Source organism: Medicago sativa, chromosome 1 (assembly GCF_051527215.1).
Source record: "Medicago sativa cultivar Bolivia chromosome 1, Bolivia_mono, whole genome shotgun sequence".
Classification (NCBI taxonomy): domain Eukaryota; kingdom Viridiplantae; phylum Streptophyta; class Magnoliopsida; order Fabales; family Fabaceae; genus Medicago; species Medicago sativa.
Window position 1 is genome coordinate 79242618 of NC_140749.1, and position 19983 is coordinate 79262600.

The 19983-nt window shown below is 33.4% G+C and overlaps 1 protein-coding gene, 1 non-coding gene and 1 pseudogene across 3 annotated transcripts; 2 read left to right on the plus strand and 1 right to left on the minus strand.

The window, feature by feature from the left end:
- Positions 1-2651: 2651 nt before the first annotated feature.
- Positions 2652-5723, minus strand: LOC146957854 (geraniol 8-hydroxylase-like; annotated as a pseudogene).
- Positions 5724-9361: 3638 nt separating this feature from the next.
- Positions 9362-11769, plus strand: LOC146957855 (geraniol 8-hydroxylase-like). 2 transcript variants are annotated; one of them, XM_085739517.1, is made up of 3 exons: positions 9362-9435; positions 9594-10480; positions 10950-11769. In XM_085739517.1, the coding sequence occupies exons 2-3, from the start codon at positions 9596-9598 to the stop codon at positions 11535-11537; spliced, it is 1473 nt and encodes a 490-aa protein (XP_085595643.1). In that variant the 5' UTR covers positions 9362-9435; positions 9594-9595; the 3' UTR covers positions 11538-11769. The 2 variants fall into 2 exon arrangements, with proteins under 2 accessions (XP_085595643.1, XP_085595635.1); XM_085739509.1 differs by lacking the exon at positions 9362-9435 and having other exon boundaries at positions 9547-10480.
- A 7948-nt stretch (positions 11770-19717) lies between these two features.
- On the plus strand, positions 19718-19824 carry LOC146957856 (small nucleolar RNA R71). Its single transcript, XR_015025205.1, has one exon. It is a non-coding gene; the product is annotated as a small nucleolar RNA R71 (small nucleolar RNA).
- The last annotated feature ends 159 nt before the right edge of the window (positions 19825-19983 follow it).

A 19983-nucleotide genomic window follows, 5' to 3' on the forward strand; every position in this document is an offset into this window, starting at 1 on the left:
GGCTACCCTAATTTCCATGCAAACTCCGCTATATATAGCAAACTCTAAACCATGTTTCTCTAAAAAAAAAAAAAAACCTAAACCATTGTATATTACCCAGTTATTCATCTCATCATATATATTTATTTTTAAGATATTATTTTTAAGATATTATATAAATAAATTCAATTAATATACTTACATGTGTATTCGTTCATACAAACTTATTTAATATCTAACCCGAGCAACGCCAGGTCTCTAAACTAGTTATGTTATAAAATCCATCAAATATGTTGATCGATAACAATGTATTTCTCAAATATTACCACTCCGATTAGACTGAGTCTTTTCCCCACTTGAAGTACAGACAAACCAACATCACGAATAATATCAGTGCGATCTAATCCACAAGCAATAACAACTGATCTTTGTGACCCATATATATTTTGCACAAAGTTAACAAAACGTTGTCAATAGAGCGGGGAGTTTTTTTTCTTTTAAGGAATAAATTTATTGGCTAAAATGTGTCAAATACATGAGGGTACATCATCTAGAACATGGTAGCTAGGATTAAATGGGGCAGCATGAGCTATCTCGTGAACGATCTCATTCACTTGCCTCCTATTGAACTCCACAAGAGAGTTCTTAAAACTATTAATTAACAACTGTCTACAAGCAGATATAATACAACCATACTCACTATTATCATCTATATCTGAATTAGCATGATCAACAACTCTTTTAGAATCAAGGACAAAATCCACGTTGTCAAATTGGAGGTCTGAAACCTATTCCAAAGTTGTGTGTAGCCCAACAGCCTCCCCCACATCAACATCACACAGAGGAGCAAACCAAACCGTTTTAGCAAGAACAAACTCACCAGCATCGTTTCTAATACACATCCCCAAACCTACACTACTACAATTTTGGCCTACAATAGCGCTTCTTTAATAGCGCTTTTACTAAAATGCTATGAAAAATGTCATATGAACACTTACTTTATCGCTTTTGGTCGGACACTATTATAAAGGTCACCATATATTATAAAAGGAGGCGTCAATATTACATTTTTACCTGCTAGATGTTGGTTTCTTCCACTTTACCTCGTCATGTCTCATTGAACTGTGTTGTACCATGCTTGACCTTCCAGCACTACGGGACCTGCTGCATTAATTGAGCCGCTCTCCATTCACCCAATAAGTGGGTTTCACACTGAATCATTCGTGAGCTGGATTCGTTCTGCTGTTGACAAAGTTTCAGGTTACGACTTTTCAATAAACTCCACATGACCGTGACAAGGAGTTCGCTTTGTCCTAAAGATAATAGTCACAAAAGAGTAAAAAATAAGTGCATTGATATTATAATATTGACACGGAACCTTATTTATATTTTCCTACATATTCACACCATGCCACGTCTGAACAGCTTGAAGACACTCAATAAGAACATGGATGATGTCTTCGCAATTGCTATCACAAAGAACACAATCCAATCGGCAAGACACTCCTCTACTACTAAGGCGATAACGCATTGGAAAACACCCACGACACACGCACCAACTAAACTTCTTAACTTTAGGAGGCACTTTTAGCTTCCAAATTAAATTCCATCAGCCAGGTACATGTAGATGAAAATTATCTACGATTTCATTCACACAGATTCGATAGGCACTGCGAATAGAGTAATTATCACTCTTCTTCGCTTTCCAAATCAATTTATCATCCGTTACAAGAGGTTGGAGCGGGGTACTAAGAATCAATTGGGCAGTGTTCATATCAAAAAGATTATAAATTAAAGGCGTTTTCCAAGCCTTTGATGACTAATCAATAAATTCACACAACTTCACATGCGCCAAAGGCGCAAACATTGGGCTATTTGTTGTCAATGACAACCAATCTTTGAGCCACAGAGGCTCTAGAAGAGGTATGTTAGCTCCTGAGCCTATATGCCACCGCGCACCCCGTTTCACCACAATTTTAACGGTGAAAATAATTCGCCCAACATAACTCAGATTATGCCCAAATGACAACTCAATAGATTGGGGAGTTATTTAGCAAGTTTTTTTATTTATTTATTTACAAATTTATACATCGCAAGTTGGTGCCAATAATTTCCTTTTACAAAATTTTGTATTGTCATCATACTATATTCGATTGAATACAATATAATATGACCTATCCTTTAATAATTTATTTATTTAGAAAATCATATTTCTTCCTAACAATTACATTTTCACGGGAACGTATATTTTCTTGTTTCTAATAAAAAAAAATCGCTACGGTTAATCCTATTTGAGACGTGTCGCAAAAGAAATGTGGATACATTTTTTGGTTAGAATTCAAACTTTCATTTTTATTCAACTCTTTTATATATTGTTTTTATCAACATCAATTAAACATAAGTTTAACTCACGTAACTATGGCCTAGTAGTGAATGATCAGATTCATTTTCTTTTAAGCCAACCCTATTTTACATCCCCATGCAAAGAATTGAAACTCTAGGAGGCACTTAAGCCGACTCAAGGAACAAACTAAATAGCCTTAGAGCAAATTAAATCAAGAAAGATAAATGCACCCCATAAAGTAGAGGTGTTACGAGTACAGAGTACATATATCAAGTTAATTATTTAAGAAAAATTATTTTTGTACACAAGATTTTTTAGTAGACTTTGTTTATAGTGCAACTGGAATAGCTCTTAGTTGTTTGTCCAAGTTCATGTCCTTTGGTTCCATACCATTTTCAAGTTTCCAATCAAAGGAGTTGATCAATGATCCCAACATCAAATGCAACATCCTAACAGCAAGTGGTGAACCAGGACATATACGTCTTCCACTGCCGAACGGTGTAAGCTTAAAATGTCGACCTTTGACATCAATTTCAGAACCTAAAAATCTTTCTGGTGAAAACAAATGAGCATCATCCCATATGTCTGTTCTACCAATAGGTCTAGCATATCATTGTTTGAGACATAATGTTAACTTTGTTTTAGCTTCATTCGTTGCTCAATTATGATACCTAGAGCATGAAACACCTTTGAAACATAATTAGAAGTGTGCCTTCTAATGCCTTGTGGGTCAACAATCTTCAAAATAGGGAAATGATCAGCCAAATTCGGTGTTCCAATAGCTTAATATATCTTTATATTCATCATCCAAAGACTCAACAAAATCTTGAGACACAAAAGTATATGACAAAAAATTAATGCAAGCCTTGAAAGCAGCTCTTCCAACATCAACAGCTTCACCAGTTAAGCTGCATTTATGTATATCATTACGAAGATCTTTCAATTTCATACGTCTAAGTTCTTGACTTGCATCAAGAGTATTGTTGGAGAATAAATTATTATGACATATTTTCCTAAGATGTTGCCAAAGAGGTGAAAATGGGAGGAAACACTACAAGAAAATATCAGTATTACTACCAAATTATTGCTACGGTCATATGTTCAAGTAAATTAGTGGTTGATTGGATGTGCTTTTACGACTAATAGTTGTTCGTTCCTTTTTACAGCATTTGTTTAGTTTTTTATTTTATTTTTAATTAATTCAAAAGATATTCTTTCAAAATTTTATTCAGAATAAAAAACATTTTATATTTTATACAAAACATTTTATATTTTATAAAACAAAAAAAGTAAACATTTTCATTTATTATTTTCTCTCTTTCTCTCTCTTCCCGTTGTAATCTCTCTCGTATAGTTCCACCGTTACGGTTATCGGCACCACCGTTGTGGTTCACCGCACCACCGATGAGGCTCATCTCACCACCAATAAGGCTGATCGCACCACCGTCGCGGCTCGTGGACCATCGGTTTTTCAGATCTAGACCTCGCTACCTTGCTACCTCAGTCACGAAGATTCATATTCTCGCTCCATAGTTTTTCACGTTCTCATTCACAAAGATTCGCATTCTCGCTCCATAGCTTTTCTGGTATCGATCTGAAACCATTTTGTGTTTGTAGTGTATTTGTCATACTTTTGATTCACATTTGGACTAATTTCCCCAATCAACCGTAATTTTCAAATTATCATTTCTAATTTGATGCATTGATTTGATTCAACATTTTTTGTGTACGTTTTATTTGGTATAGGTTTGGGATACTGTTAGTATTACTGTATTTTGGTTTTGGTTGTTGATCAGAGAAGCATACAACAGAGATGGTGCAGAGGCAATAGTCTGTAGGACTACTAAGGTAAGCTTGCAATCCATAATAGGAACTTGAGCTTTAATTTTCAAGTAGTTTTTTCCAATTGTACTTTAATTGTGATTCCAATCGTGTAATCAATCACTTGTTAGCATTTAAAATAACTTGTAACATGACTTGGTATTAAAGCTTTCACATTAACTTGTTTTGATTATGTGAACCAGACTGAATTTTTGTCTTTCTTGATTCTATTGGTAATCTAAGAATGTTAAATAAATTTTGAATTTTGATGATGTTTTGGAAAATGAGATTTTGTTCGATTAGAAACCTTAGGACTAGTGAGAAGTTTAAATCTGACAATGATTAATGTGTTTGCAACGCCGAAATAATTTGTTGTTTTAATTGGGTCAGAGTTAATAGACTATGTTCAATGGGGTTAGAGTAGAGTAATGAGGCTTAATTTCATGTGTTTGTGTAGCCTCTATACATTAAGTTTCTGCACAAGTTCATATTTTCTTCCTTTGTAGGTTATTCAGATCTTCTCTTTTTGCAAAAAATAAAAAAAAAAAATGAAGTTATCATCTTCTAAGGGTTAATTTGGTTAGTTAATACATGATCTTTGTTCATGGGGATACATGATCTTCCTATTGAATTTACTCTATAAGCCACATTTCCAATACATGCATATTTATGAAATAGTAGTTATGATCTGTTTCATAATCAGATGAACTTCGTAGATCATGGTTATTGTTATTGCATTCCATTTTACAATTATTCTGCGGTGATGATCCCTTCATGATCCAACATAATTAACACTATATGGCAATAAGGTGATGGGTTTGAATGGAAATCCTGTTTCAACATATATTGTCTTTTCTTCATTTATTTTGCTTAGTAAAATAATAACATCATTCTAGCTTCTTCTTACTTAGTGCATCATCATGTAACATTAAAACATGGTGTGCATGTTATTTCACTTAGTTTGGACTTAAATATCTGGTTTTACTTGTTCTTTCCATCACCAATGAGTCACTGATAGCCTGACATGCTATCACATTTATGTTTTACTAGCTACGGATTTACTAAGAAATAATTCCCTAGCAAATTTGTCTCTCAATCCATGCTACGGCCGAATCAATAGGTATTCCCTAGCATATCTCTAGCTAAACTCGTTTGCTAGGAATTAGCTGCGAATTAGCTCCAGAAATGAGAGTAGCAAATCACATATTTTCTTGTAGTGAAAACTAAGCTAAAATTGTTGTGATTGTGAGTAGTTGTGTTATCAGGAACAGATCTATCAGTGAACAATGAATCATTAGTTAAAAGAATCTCTTTGGCCATATGTGATGATGAGATTATTATGGTAGTTTCTGTGCATAACTTAATACGCATAATAGGACCATATAACTTGGCAAGTTTTGCAAGTGTTTGTTGTGGCTTGTTGTACAATCTAACAACATGTGACATGATAATGAAAAAGGAAGGCCCTGGTGGAAGCTTGCAATTTGATTTTCTGATTCTTGCATGTAGTGAACCAAAAAAGTAAGTGATCGACAATGCATGTCAGCAAAAAGAGAACTGCAATCGTAACAGAATCCATGTCTGAGATAAAAAGGGGCAAACAAAAAATGTGTTAATAGGCAATGCTTTTTTTTAACTGCAAATCAAAGAATTCTATTCAAAAAGCAAGGAACAAAATGACACTATTAAAAATAAAAAATAAAAATGACACTATTGATCGCGAGAGCATGACTTTTCACAAAAAAATAATAATTCAAACATCTATAGTAGTACATTCTACACATAATATATCACAAGGTTAGGCTTAATTAATTACATGTACTACATTGTAACAATATAAATTAATGGCATTGGAAATACTATTATCAGAAAATAGAAAGAGTGATGAGAGCTAATAATGTAAGAACTTACATTCAAGACGAATGACAAACTGTCAAACTCCCAAAAGGACTTCACAAGAATTAATTAAGCTAAGAAAATATATTAGATCCTATCCCCTTATGTTTATTTCTCTATTCCTGATTGTATTTTTTTCTCTCATTCTTTAAAAAATGATATAATTCTATCGTTTATTCTTTCTTTCTCTTTCTAAGTATAAAAGTTAATGACAAGCAAAAGTTCATTATTATCCTTTTTTTAAATGTTGACACATCACTAAAAGTGGGGGTTAATTTGTATTATTACAAGCATATTCCCTCCATTTCTTCTATCATCCCTTAGTTGGTACTCCCTCCGTCCCGGAATAACTGACCCATTTTCTAAACAGTTGACTGATTTCACTGGTTTTTTTTATTTGTTAATCTATTTCTTGATGCATGAGACACGCAGAAAAGGCCAAATGGGTGGTGTCAATAGGGGTTTGCAAATAAAGGGTGTTCATTTATCAACACTCATTTTTAAACAGTTGTCACTTTTTCTCAGTTTCTCTCATTCATTATTTCCTATCTCTTTCTCAACTTCAACTACCTAGATTTCTAAAACATATCATAATCTCATCTTTTCTACCCTCCTTCCAAACCAACAATCATCTTTTATTATCCATATTTTTCAGATATGCTTCTTTCCTTCATCTACTTCTTTCTTTTTTCCCATTATTTCAAATCATTCATTCACCCATATTTTTCAGATATGCTTCTTTCCTTTTCTTTATATCTCATTTTGCATTCGTTAAAGACTTTTATTTTAACTTTTTCATTTTCGATTATATTGTCTCTTGTGGTTACCATCGGTTATGTTCTTTTTTAAACAATGTAAACAAATATAATATGACAGAAAGAAAGGGAGAAGGAAACATGTTAATACCAAATGAAACAAATGAAGTAGTTTGTAAATATAAGTTTTGAAACATGGGAAAAACATTTTGTACTGATAAATGTTAAAAGGAAACATGGTACACATATATTTCACAATTCAATGTTTTCAACTTATTTTTCTTGAAATGAGTCAATAAACAATGTTGTTTGAGCGTACATATTCATACACGACGCAACAAATAGACCCTAATTAATTAGTTAGATTGTATTTTTTTTCCTTTTAATGCGTTCTTTTTAAAATTTAATATGAAGAATTGTTTCGATCTTTTTATTTTTAATATCATGTTTTTCATTAATTTGTTCATAACCTAAATATAAAAATACGGAACAAACTTTTATCAGTAATAGATATAAACAAATAAAAATAAACAGCGGAATAATATTTTTCACATCTAAATGTAAAATAAAATACAGGACAAATATTTGTCATTTAGTTACTTATAAATATATAAAAAAAACGACATGGAATAAATATATATATATATATATATCATTATTTATTTTTTGCAAAATATATCATTGGTATATTAAAAACAATGGAAAAATATTATTCATTCTGTATATAAAATAGTTGTTACAGAGAAAATCTATGAATTTCAAATATTATTTTAACTCTATTCCAACCGGTGGAACATCACTTATTCATTCTTGTTTGGATACTAAGACACTTGGGGTTTATATTAAGTTAATCATTATTGTATTTTAACTTTATTCATTGAGTATACGGTTTAATAAGACACTTGGTTAATCACTTTGTTCATTTTGGATACTAATAAGCATGACACCTATGAGAATAGGTAATGCAAATGGTAGTTAGATAACATGTCATCCCTACTTTTCATTTGTTTATATACATGACCGTAAATGTGAACCCTCCAATGTCATTCCTTTATTGTTTATATATCCAAATATTCTCCTATTCACATCTCAAAAGTTTGATCTTTTGGATAAAGACAATATTTATATTATATTTTGTATTGTCTCATGTAAGAGTACAAAATTTGATTATGTACGTTTTAAATATTACTTATTAGGTAAACTCGCATATTTTTTATCATGGTATTGATACGAAATTTTTACCGCCATTCAAAGTGACTAATCTCCATTGGAGAATCTATGAGGCACACAAGATAAACTCCCTTCTCAACCAAATTTTTTCATACACATTTAGGAATTGAAACCACATTTTTAAGGTGCTCAAATCCCTTAACAATTGAACCAATCTATGGTTGGTACTCACATATACTTTATTTATTTTATTTTACATACTTTTTTATTTACATACCTTTTTATATAGATAGATAGATAGATAAATGGATTTTAGTGTAAAATTAAACATTCAATATAAAAAATATAACTATTTTGCTACATCACTCATTTGATAAATGGATTTTAAAATGAATAATATGTCAAAAAGCAGATAAAATGTTTTTTTGGTACATACAAATAGAGTGTTTCTATCAAATATTAGTGTGAAATTAATTTACATAGTATATATACTCGTAAAACTTTCTTTTTTTGACAAATTGTATATATACTCATTAAACTTAAATTTTGAATATAAACGGTTGTTAGGAGGATTCAAAGAGTCAAACTTGTACCAATATAAAAAATAAGATTTCAAAATAATAGTCCAGAATTATTGCAACTATGTAGGACATACTCTTTTTTTTTATTCTATAATGAGACATACCCTTTTGATATCATTGTTTAACTTAAAAATAAAATGAAAGAGTAATTTTAGAACATCAATATACAAAATTAATAACTTCATTTGTTTGGTCGAGTCATGTAAAGTATACCTTAAATACACATATTGCAGGTTTATACCCTTCTAGAGAGAGATGAATGTAAATTTATTCGTCTGGTCCTCTCTGATTATAAGAAAGGGACGCCATTATCTCAACATACTTTTTTTTTGTCAAAATCTCATCAAAATATTTTTATAAAAAAATGCAAAATAATAAATTTAATACGTTATCTAATTTTTTGAAAAGTATAATCATCCAAAGTGGAATCTCACATGGACATGCCCAGTTTCACTCTGTTATTTGTTTGTTTATACGTACATGACCAAACTCTAACTATATAAAATATGATTTGATTCATGTTAGTACACAGCAACGTGTATGTTGATTTGTTACGTGACAACCCCTTATGCTCTATTTTTAATATCTGTTCAGACTAGTGCAACATATAACACCTAGTTTGGAAGGGAAGAACCCAAGATGCTTCTTCTCACTACAAAGATACGAAAAGTACTTAATAATTACAATAAGATTTATATTCAACAAAAATCCATTTAATATTTTGTAGACACACGTTTTTCACTTTCATTGATGTATTTTTTTATTAGAGTGAAATGAACGTAATTAACCTTCATACTCCTATAAATTGGGGTGAACAAGAACATAAGTGGCAAGAACAAGAAGTCCTTCAAAGAAGTCTTGATATCTTTTGTTCACTTTTAGTACTTAAGTAAGTCCTATTTTTAATTATCTATTCTTTCTTAATTATTATTTCAAGCTTTATAATCAATATTTCCTCCACCTTTATATATATATATATATATATATATATATGTTAATGCTGCATGTATGAAATTAATAAAGAACTTGTTCCTCCGATGATTTCAGATATGGATTATCTTGGTAGTGTTATGCTCCTTTTGTTGACATGCATTGTCATGTTCTTCATTGGTTCACTACATGCAAGAAGCAAAAAATCGAACTACAAGCTTCCACCAGGACCTTCTTTTTTCACTATCATGTCACATGTTGTTGAATTGTACAACAAGCCACAACAAACACTTGCAAAGTTTGCTAAGGTCTATGGTCCTATTATGCGCATTAAGTTATGCACAGAAACTACCATAATCATATCATCATCACATATGGCCAAAGAGATTCTTTTTACTAATGATTCATTGTTCACTGATAGATCTGTTCCTGATAACACTACAACTCACAATCACAACAATTTTAGCTTAGTTTTCCTCCCATTTTCACCTCTTTGGCAACATCTTAGGAAAATATGTCATAATAATTTATTCTCTACCAAGACTCTTGATGGAAGTCAAGAACTTAGACGTATGAAACTCAAAGATCTTCTCAATGATATGCATAAAAGTAGCATAACCGGTGAAGCTGTTGATGTTGGAAGAGCTGCTTTCAAGGCTTGCATTAATTTTTTGTCATATACTTTTGTGTCTCAAAATTTTGTTGAGAATTTAGATGATGAATATAAAAATATAGTGTCTACTCTATTAAGTGCTGTTGGAACACCAAATATTGCTGATCATTTTCCAGTGTTGAAGATTTTTGATCCACAAGGCATTAGAAGACACACTACTCTTTATGTTTCAAAAGTGTTCTATGCTTTGGATATCATAATTGATAAACGAATGAAGATGAGACAAAGTGAACAATATGTCTCAAAAAATGACATGCTAGACACCTTGTTGGACATTTCCAAGGAAGATAACCAAAAGATGGATAAAAGACAGATTAAGCATCTACTACTTGTATGTTCTTTCACTCTCTATAACTTTTTTTTATTAAGAAAAATACATTTCACTAACGAAACATATCACAATTTCACATACCCGATTTTCAACATTTTTTTTCCTATATTTGAGCAATCATACACGAGATGAATAATTTTTAGGGACGTGTTAATTAGTGCTCCCGGGCACTGGTTAAGGTAGTAAAAAAACAAGTTTTAAGTTGAAGACAACATTTTTTACACTTTTGAGAAATTGAATGAACAAGTTTTAATGCAATACTAGTATGTTTGCTTCCTTAGCATTTCCGTAATTTTTATATGGACTCGGATTTAGACACATCTTTTGGACACATTCACAAAATAGAAAAAAAATGATAATTAATTAATATGTATTTTTATGATGTGTGTGACCAAATATATAATGTGTTCAAATAAGAATTGCTCGCATGAAAATTTTACTTAACATGCGACTTTTGTAATTTTAATAGGATCTGCTTGTGGCGGGAACGGAGACATCGGCATATGGATTAGAAAGGGCAATGAGTGAAGTAGTACGCCATCCGGAGGTTATGTCAAAAGCAAAGAAAGAATTAGAGGAAACCATTGGATTAGGCAAACCAATTGAGGAATCAGATATTGATAGGCTTCCATACTTGAATGCAGTGATAAAAGAGAGTTTACGTTTACACCCTCCAGCTCCAATGTTGCTTCCTAGGAAAGCAAGGGTAGATGTGGAAATAGCAGGTTACACAATTCCAAAAGGTGCACAAGTTCTGATCAATGAATGGGCTATTGGTAGAACAGACATATGGGATGATGCTCATTTGTTTTCACCAGAAAGATTTTTGGGTTCTGAAATTGATGTCAAAGGTCGTCATTTTAAGCTTACACCGTTCGGAAGTGGAAGACGTATATGTCCTGGCTCACCACTTGCTGTTAGGATGTTGCATTTGATGTTGGGATCATTGATCAACTCCTTTGATTGGAAACTTGAAAATGGTATGGAACCAAAGGATATGAACTTGGACAAACAACTAAGAGCTATTCCAGTTGCCCTAAACAATATGAAGTATTGATTAACCAGATCAATGTATTATCTTAAGCTTAGTGAAGATTTGGTTTGATGGATCTGGTATTAAGTGAGTATATTGTATCTTTATCTACCTTTGTATTTTATAATTTTAATATTATAGTTTGAGTTGGTTTGAATGTATTTTAACGTTTCAATTATCATGTCTATATGGAGATGTATGCTATAAAAAATATTGTAATCATGTATTGGTTTAATTAAATTCCCTAGTTTGTGTACTTATTGTTGTTTAACTTTTTCTTAGTTTGATTGCGAATACTTTTTAGAATTTCATTATGTAGTTTCTTCTATTTAGGACCCGTTTGGATTGACGTATTTTTTAGTTTATGCAAATAAATAAGCTTTTATGTATTATTCATAAGCTTCTCAAGGTAGTTTATGACAAAACAACTTATAATGATACAATTTTCGTTAGTGCAAACTTAAGAATTAACATAAAAGTTTCTTGCGAAAATAAATCTGAAGGAATTCCTGTTTTCACTGCAAAGAAATTCCCCGGTGATTTTTTTGGATGCAAAAACATCCGCAGTGACCTTTAGTTTTAGCTGAGGAATTTCCTGCATAAGTAGATTTGGTAACTTACCTGCGGATTTTTTTGAGGAATTGTTATAAAGAAAAATGCTAAATCTAACCAACACAACACTTGCAAAACATTGACGATTATATGTGATTGGATATTTATCACAACTAGTGGGGTGAATTCCACCAATTCTGGTATTTAGTTGAAAAACGTGATCTGCATTTTGCTTTTTAACTCATAAAACAACACTCGTGAAATTTCTCAAAAAAATATTTTGCTATATGTAGTGTTGCTGAATTAATAGAAAATAAAAAGAATAATTATATTTCAAATTTTTATATATAAATTAATAAAAATAAATTACAATGATTCATTCTCACCGGTAAACCTCAGTTTGGCAAACCTTTGTTGCTCTTTCTTCGATCACGGCCTCACACTCTGATGGCCAATCTCACTCTCCGATCGCAACCTTACTCTTGATCATCACCCCCAAATCACATGAATCGTACCGAACAAGGTAAATCACAAATCATTTGGAATCCTGAACATTGTTTCTTAATTTCTCTCTCAATTGCATAAACCTTAAGATGGTAAATCTCAAATTGTAGGAACCCTAACGAACAAGGTAAATCACAAATTCTCGGAACCCTATCGAGTGTGTCTACATATTGAAGAAGGGTGAGAAAGTTGTTCTCTATCTTTACTATATGTGGATGATATCTTGTTGCCAAGTTCTAGCAAGGGTAGGATCAGAAAGCTCAAAAAAAAGGTAAATGGTGAGTTTGAGATGAAGGATCTTGCTCCGACAGAAAGAGTTCTTGGAATTGATATCACAAGGACTCGTGGAAAAGGTGAACTATTCTTGTCTCAAACTAATTACTATGAATAAAGTGGTTGAGTGATTTAGGATGAACAATTCTAAAATTGTCGGCTCTCCTTTGAATCGTCACACAAAATTGTCAATTAAACAATATCCTCAATTTGAGGATGAGATGAAAATGATGGAGGATACTCAAGTGTTTATAAAAAAAAATCATTCAATTTTTTTGGTAGTGTAAAAAAATCATTCAATTAAAGAGATTTGATTAAAAATATAAAATAAAAAAAATACGATATTTTTTTTTCAGGGAAAAAAATACGATATTTAGTATCAACTTTTTGTGTTAAAGTAACTTTTTTGTTGAGATGTACATCTATTTAGGCCCACACGGTCCGTTGAAATAAGACAAAAATTAGAAGTTCAAAATTAGGTCATTGAAATGAAGATGCACTTCCAGATATGGTGGAGTGGTTATAATTAATTTAATTAGAACGATACATGGCATCCATGTATTTAGTGTTTAGGGTTATGGTTTGGCTGGTAAACATCAACTGATAAATATTTTAAATAATTAGTTAATAATAATATAAAACCAGAAATAAGCTTGTTCAGTGCATAACATGCTAAGTAGTTGTAGCTAGGAATGGAAAAGCTTTTTTATTTTTTATGATAGGAATGGAACAACTATCAAACAAGCTGTTAGAATGTGGGATGCTTACTCTCTATATTTGTGAAAAACATAAAACAAATTGTTTTAGACTTTAGTCACGTTTGCCAATTTTGTTTGCGTACATACAGTATAAAATTGGACAGTATGGACCAAAGAGAAAAATATTTTATGATCAGGGTATCAAAGAGAAAGACAACAATATCAATATTTAGATTTGTTTTATAATAATTGTGAAAGATTCTTTCAATAATTTGTTTCTGTCATTTCTTGTTGTATAATGTGCATATTGATCGATGTTAACTTGTTTTTGTGGGTATTGGATAAAAAAGGGAATCAGAGATGATCTGACATCCAATGCTGTGGATAAATATATCATGGGAAGTAAACATGGGCGCATGAGCATCTTCTCCAATATGCAATTTCACATCCTTTCTATTTGGATAGTAAATGGTAAACTTCCTTTCCTTTCATATCCAAGTGGCATGTGGTTAAATAAAAATCAATGGTTCAGATTTAAATTTATTTTTACATATTAATAAATAATTAATAAAAGAAAATGAAGAGACGCGCGCGGGAAAATGAGTGTAGCGTTTTCAGAAAAGTAACTCTCCTTCATCGGTGTAGAAATTTGATAGGGTCAAACCGCAAGTGCACGGCCTATCGAAGTAATAGTAGTAAGAAGAGTATCGTTCCGCTAGGGAGTTGTTTAATTCAATTAACTTTAAAAGAATGATTAGAGGAGGAGAAAGTTTAGTAAAAGGAGGTTTTGATTGCTGAAGATAAATACAATAATAATAAAGGAGCCTTGGGATTATTGGTTTGTCATAATAACAAATCTTTCACTAGACAAGACTTTAACTTCTAATTCCATGGTTTACACCGTAATTTCTTAAGACCGGTTTCCCTTTAGCCCCTCACCTTTCCGATGAAAGTCCGGTGAGAGTTTACTTCTAGTAACCAAGCCTATTTCGCTGACTTGATTACTAGAAGATGCTTATAAGGATTGAAACTACATATGTCTCAATAATTGCAAGGACTATTTCACTGTCTTGCAATTATTGTCTAGATTCACTTGTTCCAACATCAAAGCTCCGCTCTCGCTTTATGAATTGATGTTTGGGATGATGGATTAACAATTATCAAACCCTCCGCTTTCGCTTCCACAGTTTGATAATTGTTAATTCATGTTAAAACGGTGAATCCAAATTAGAAATTACGGCTACATAGAATTTAGGGTTAAAGCTTGGTTCGTTAGGATTATGTCATTAGACTTCCCAACAATCCCAAGACAAAGAAGTCTACTCACTCATGTTCATCGTAGACATGGGGGAAGAAGAGAGAAGACAATAAAATAAATTGCGAAGGAATGTATATAAAATAAAAGACTTTATTGAAATAATACTTGAAATATTCTAAGCAAAAGTGAGGTGAATGTTTATGGTGGAGAGCTACTCTATTTATAGCTTTACAATCGACTTAGAAACTAAGCAACTAAAAGGGCAAAACAGTAAAGCTGCAACAGGGTAACTTGGGCTTGAAGAAAAGCAGCAAAAGTTGGCCTGGAGGGTGGCACGGCCGTGCCACATGTTGGCACTGGCCGTGCCAAGGTTCTAACTTGGTGAGAACATATTTTTGTCCCGTATATTCGTATTTCTGCACCGTATTTGCTCCAGTCCTCTTTCTTTTGCTCCAAGACATCTTCCACCATATATTCGTTCCTAAAATATAATAAAAAGCAATTTAAAGTAAAATATTCTAAAAGGAAATAAAATGCAATAAAATAAAATAAAACTAAATCTTTAATAAAACTAAACTAAATAATGCAATAAAACAGACTAATTAATGACTCATCAAACTCCCCCACACTTGAATCTTTGCTTGTCCTCAAGCAAAAGGCAATGGACATAGCAGCAACAAAAGATTAATCATGGTAATACTATTAAGAACACATGTCTCAAAAGAAAGGTTTTGCTTCAAGTACACTAATCAAAATTTCAAACATCCCTCGTGAACCTATTCAACCCAACATCAAGTCTCAAGTGAGTGTGTGTGTGCAGTCCAACCTTTTTCTTGCTCCTGTATAAGACAGATATTATGAGGAACAGGTTCTATTCTTAATGCTAAAGTAACCGAGAAAAGTCCTTTCTTCATTTCATATAAGAGTGATGGGAATTTAAGTTAAAATTAAATTAGATTAGATTAACAATTAAGCTCAAAGGGGCTGCAGATGCTTAGGGGCTATCTATCCTCATAGGAAGTCTTTTTGGATGTAATTGTCATTTCCCCCTAGATTCAAAATCACCCTAAGTAGTGCTGCAAAATTTTATCATCTCCGCGTAGGAAGTCTTTTTGGATGTAATTGTCCTTTCCCCCTAGCATTGATGAGTTTGTTTCATTATAAGTTCAAATTAGGGAGTCACCACCACAATTAGGAAGTTAGGGATTGTCCTTTCCCCCACATGTTGGTGCCATTCTCCCGCCCCATTATAACTTTAACAATTTAAGAATATAACAATTAAGAACATTGATTTTTCCCACACAAACTTATACTACTTTTACTCTTAAGACTTTAAAGGGTCTAAGTTAACACTAAAGATAGAACGTGCTCCTTAAAATACCTATTCATACACTTGCTCAAAGATTGCAACTGGGTGCTTTTCTCATTGGAGATTTTTCACAATAAAACAAGATGTGGGTATAGCATGAACACAAGAAACACAAGAAACTACTTTCATGTACAAGAAACAACCTTTAAAGAAGAGACAAAACAAAAATTTTATGCCATATTTTACATTAAAAACAGGCTACTAATCATGCCTCTTGCTATAAAAACAAAACAAAAGAATAAAGTTCAACGGAGTTTGGGAACACTACGACTCTAGACATTTTATTAGCCCCCCCCACACACACACACACACATAGGGGAAGCATTGTCCTCAATGATTCAAAGAAAAAGAAATTAAAAGAGAGGAAGAAGAAAGAAAGAGTAGAAGAAAAGTAGGAGAAAGAGAGAAGAGAGAAGGGAAGAGAGGAAGAGGAAAGCTCACAATGTCTATTGAGGTCCATAAGGGGGACCTTGGAGTTGTAGGTGTTGCATCATCCGGCGGAGCATCTCATTGTTTTCTTGTGTCATGCGGTTGCCCTTTTGGACATCATTTCTTAGCCCCGATAATTCAACACCTTGCCTTTGTTGCTCGGTGCTTATCCTCTCAATTTCAGTTTACATCCATGCCCATCTTTCATTGTCATTTAGCTCACCGGTGTCTTGGTCATGGTGCTCTCCCTCATGGTGCAAGTTAGCACCTTCTCCTTCATTAAGATTTTGCTCTTCATGTACCTGGTCATCATCAACATACAACAAATTTGCTTCCATCTCGATGCTAGTTCGAGATGGGTTAGGAAGTAGTATCAAAATAGACACATTGAGCTTGAGTGAATATTACATGGGCGGTTGATGTTTAATGAAGTTCATAGCAATGAAGGTGTCTATGTTAAGCCTATTGTTTCCCTCAATTGGTTTTATCCCCTCATCTTCACCCACTCCAAATTGCCTAGCTGTGTATGTAGTGATACCACCTACTACTATCTCTCTCTTACCGTCAGACCTATTACCTACATAGGAAAGATAATCAAGCAAGTAGAAACAAATATTCACAGGGTGGTTATATAGCATAGCCCATATCATGAAGAGTTCATCTGTCCTACAGTTCCCTAACTTGGTCCTACCCCAAATAGTGCAAGCCACTACCCTTTAAAGGTACCTAAGTACGGGGTTGTGAATATTGCTAGCTTTATTGGCTCTAGTGACAAAGGAGCTAAGGCCGGTGATACGTTCCCAAAAGACAGCGGTTTGATAGTCAACCGGCTTAAGGCTATGATCCCAAGAATCATGGATATACCCCTCATTTGCAAAACCTAAGGCATCACAAAAGTGCTGAAGAGACATATCATAATCAATATTCATTATCCTAAAGGAAACTCTATGGTTAGGGTTATCATAATTCAACCTATCTTTAGTAAAAACAATGGAACTCAAAAATTCATAGGTGAAATTCTCATAATCCCTCATAGGTTCTAACATATCAGTCCAACCTAGCCTTCCTATCAACCTATAGACATCATTTCTAAGCTCTAGCATATTCAAAGTATGAGAATCAGGATATCGAGAAGGATGCAAGGGTTTAAAGATTAGAATTTTATACCTATCCCTTTGTGAGTTGTCCTTAAACTTGATCCCATTATTCTTGACTTGTGCTTGCTTCTTTGAGGGAGGTCCTCCTTGAGATCTTGCTGGTTCCTTGCCACTTCTCCTTGAAGCCATTCCTTTGACCTTGGGTTGACTTTTGAGTTTTGGTGAAGGGTAAGGTTTGGGAAGAATTTGATCGGAAGGATTGGTTTAGGGTTGGGGTTTATGTTTAGTAAGGTTTACGGGTTTGGTTATGAAGATTGGTTGTGAATTTGTGGTTTTTAGGTTAGGTTTTGAATGAATAGGGTTTTGATGAATTATGAGTTTGGGTGGATGAAAGTTGTTTTTGAGTGAAGTTTGTGATTGATTTGTGGAAGAATTGAATTGGTTTGGTGGAGTTTTGATGGAGATATGAAGGTTTGAGGTTTGATGGTTATGAAGGTTTTAGAGAGAAGTTTGAATGTAGAGAGAGGTTGGTGTTTGAGAATGAAGGAAGAAGAAGAAAAATTTTGTGTTATAGGAGGTGCAGGGATCGGGCACGGCCGTGCCACCTATTGGCAAGGGCCGTGCCAACTTACTGGAGTTTTGGCATGGTTTTGGTTGAATCATCTGGCACGGTCGTGCCAACCTTAGCACGGGCCGTGCCAACCTTCTGGACATAGGGGCTTCAAAATTTTCAATTTTTCTAGAATCATACTCGGACAATTACCTACAAAACACTTAAAACAAAGGAAAACAAACATAATAAAGCAATTAAATGTGTGGGTTGCCTCCCACGAAGCGCTTGTTTAGAGTCACTAGCTTGACGGTTAGAAGGTGGTTTTAACTATCCTATACCCAATCTCTCACTAAGGGATAATGGCAACAAACTAACATGCTCTCCCAAATCACACATGGCTTTCTCAAATGTTTTATATCCTATGACACAAGGTATGGAAAATCTCTCTGGATCCTTAAGTTTAGGTGGCAATTTGTTTGGAAGTATTTCAATAAAATTTCTAAACTGCTCATCTAACTTGGATTTAGCAAACTCTTGTGTTAAAGGAATTTTAGGCTCATGAGACGGTGAAACAAATGGCTTGTCATTCTCTCCTATAGCTTTCTCACTTTGAGGCTTATCACTTCCTATCTCTCCTTCATTGTTCTTAATTTTCACAACGGGGTCCTCTAGTTTGTTACCATCCCTAAAAATAATAGCACTTATATGGTCTTTGGGGTTGGTTTCGGTTTGGCCTAGAAGGACTTCAGAGGTTTGAGGGGGAGTAGCCAGCTGTTGGGGTACTTGAGAAGTCTGAGTCTCTATCATCTTACTGTGGGTAACTATGGATTCTACGTTCAATGTATGTTTGGCAAGAGAGTCCTTCAAAAATTCAGTTTGGTTTTTAAACTCTTGGAGCTGCTCAGATTGATTTATAAGAAAATTTTCTAAAAAAAGTTCCAAGCTGGATTTTTGAGGAACTATTTGGTTGTTTGCATAACTGAGTGGTGTTGTTTCTTGTCCAAAAAGATTTTGAGGGGTTTGAAAAAAGTTTTGGTTATTTTTAAACCCTTGATTATATTCAGCATAGTTTACTTGCTCAGGACTTCTAACAACACTACCTAGTTGGCAATCAATGCCAATATGGCCAAATACGCCACAAACTTCACAAAGAGGTGATACAGGGGCAGGTGTGACAGCATTAGTATTTATTTTATCAAATTTTTGTGAGAGTGCGTCAACTTTAGCAGCTAGATGATCAAGGGAAGAATTTTCATACATACCTACCTCTTTCTGAGAGGGTGAAGGAGCAACATTAGTGGTGTCCCTTCCGTAGGTCCACTGATAGTGGTTTTGTGCCATGTCATCGATCAAAGCATATGCTTCTGTGTATGTTTTGTTCATCAAAGCTCCACCTGCAGCTGCATCAACATAAATCTTTGTGGGATACAAAAGACCATTATAAAAAATGTGAATAATAAGCCAGTTCTTTAAACCATGATGGGGACAAAGTCTAAGCATTTCTTTGAAACGCTCCCACACATCGTAAAGAGATTCTCCATCTTTTTGAGTGAATTGTGTGATTCGATTCCTTAATTGAACTGTTTTAGAATAGGGGAAGAATCGGGCAAGAAAAGTTTGCTTCATTTGATGCCATGAAGTGATAGAACCAAGTTTCAATGAATTAAACCAAGCACTAGCTCTCCCCCCTAAGGAAAAAGGAAAGTAGTGCAGCCTTACGACCTCTTGGTTTGCATT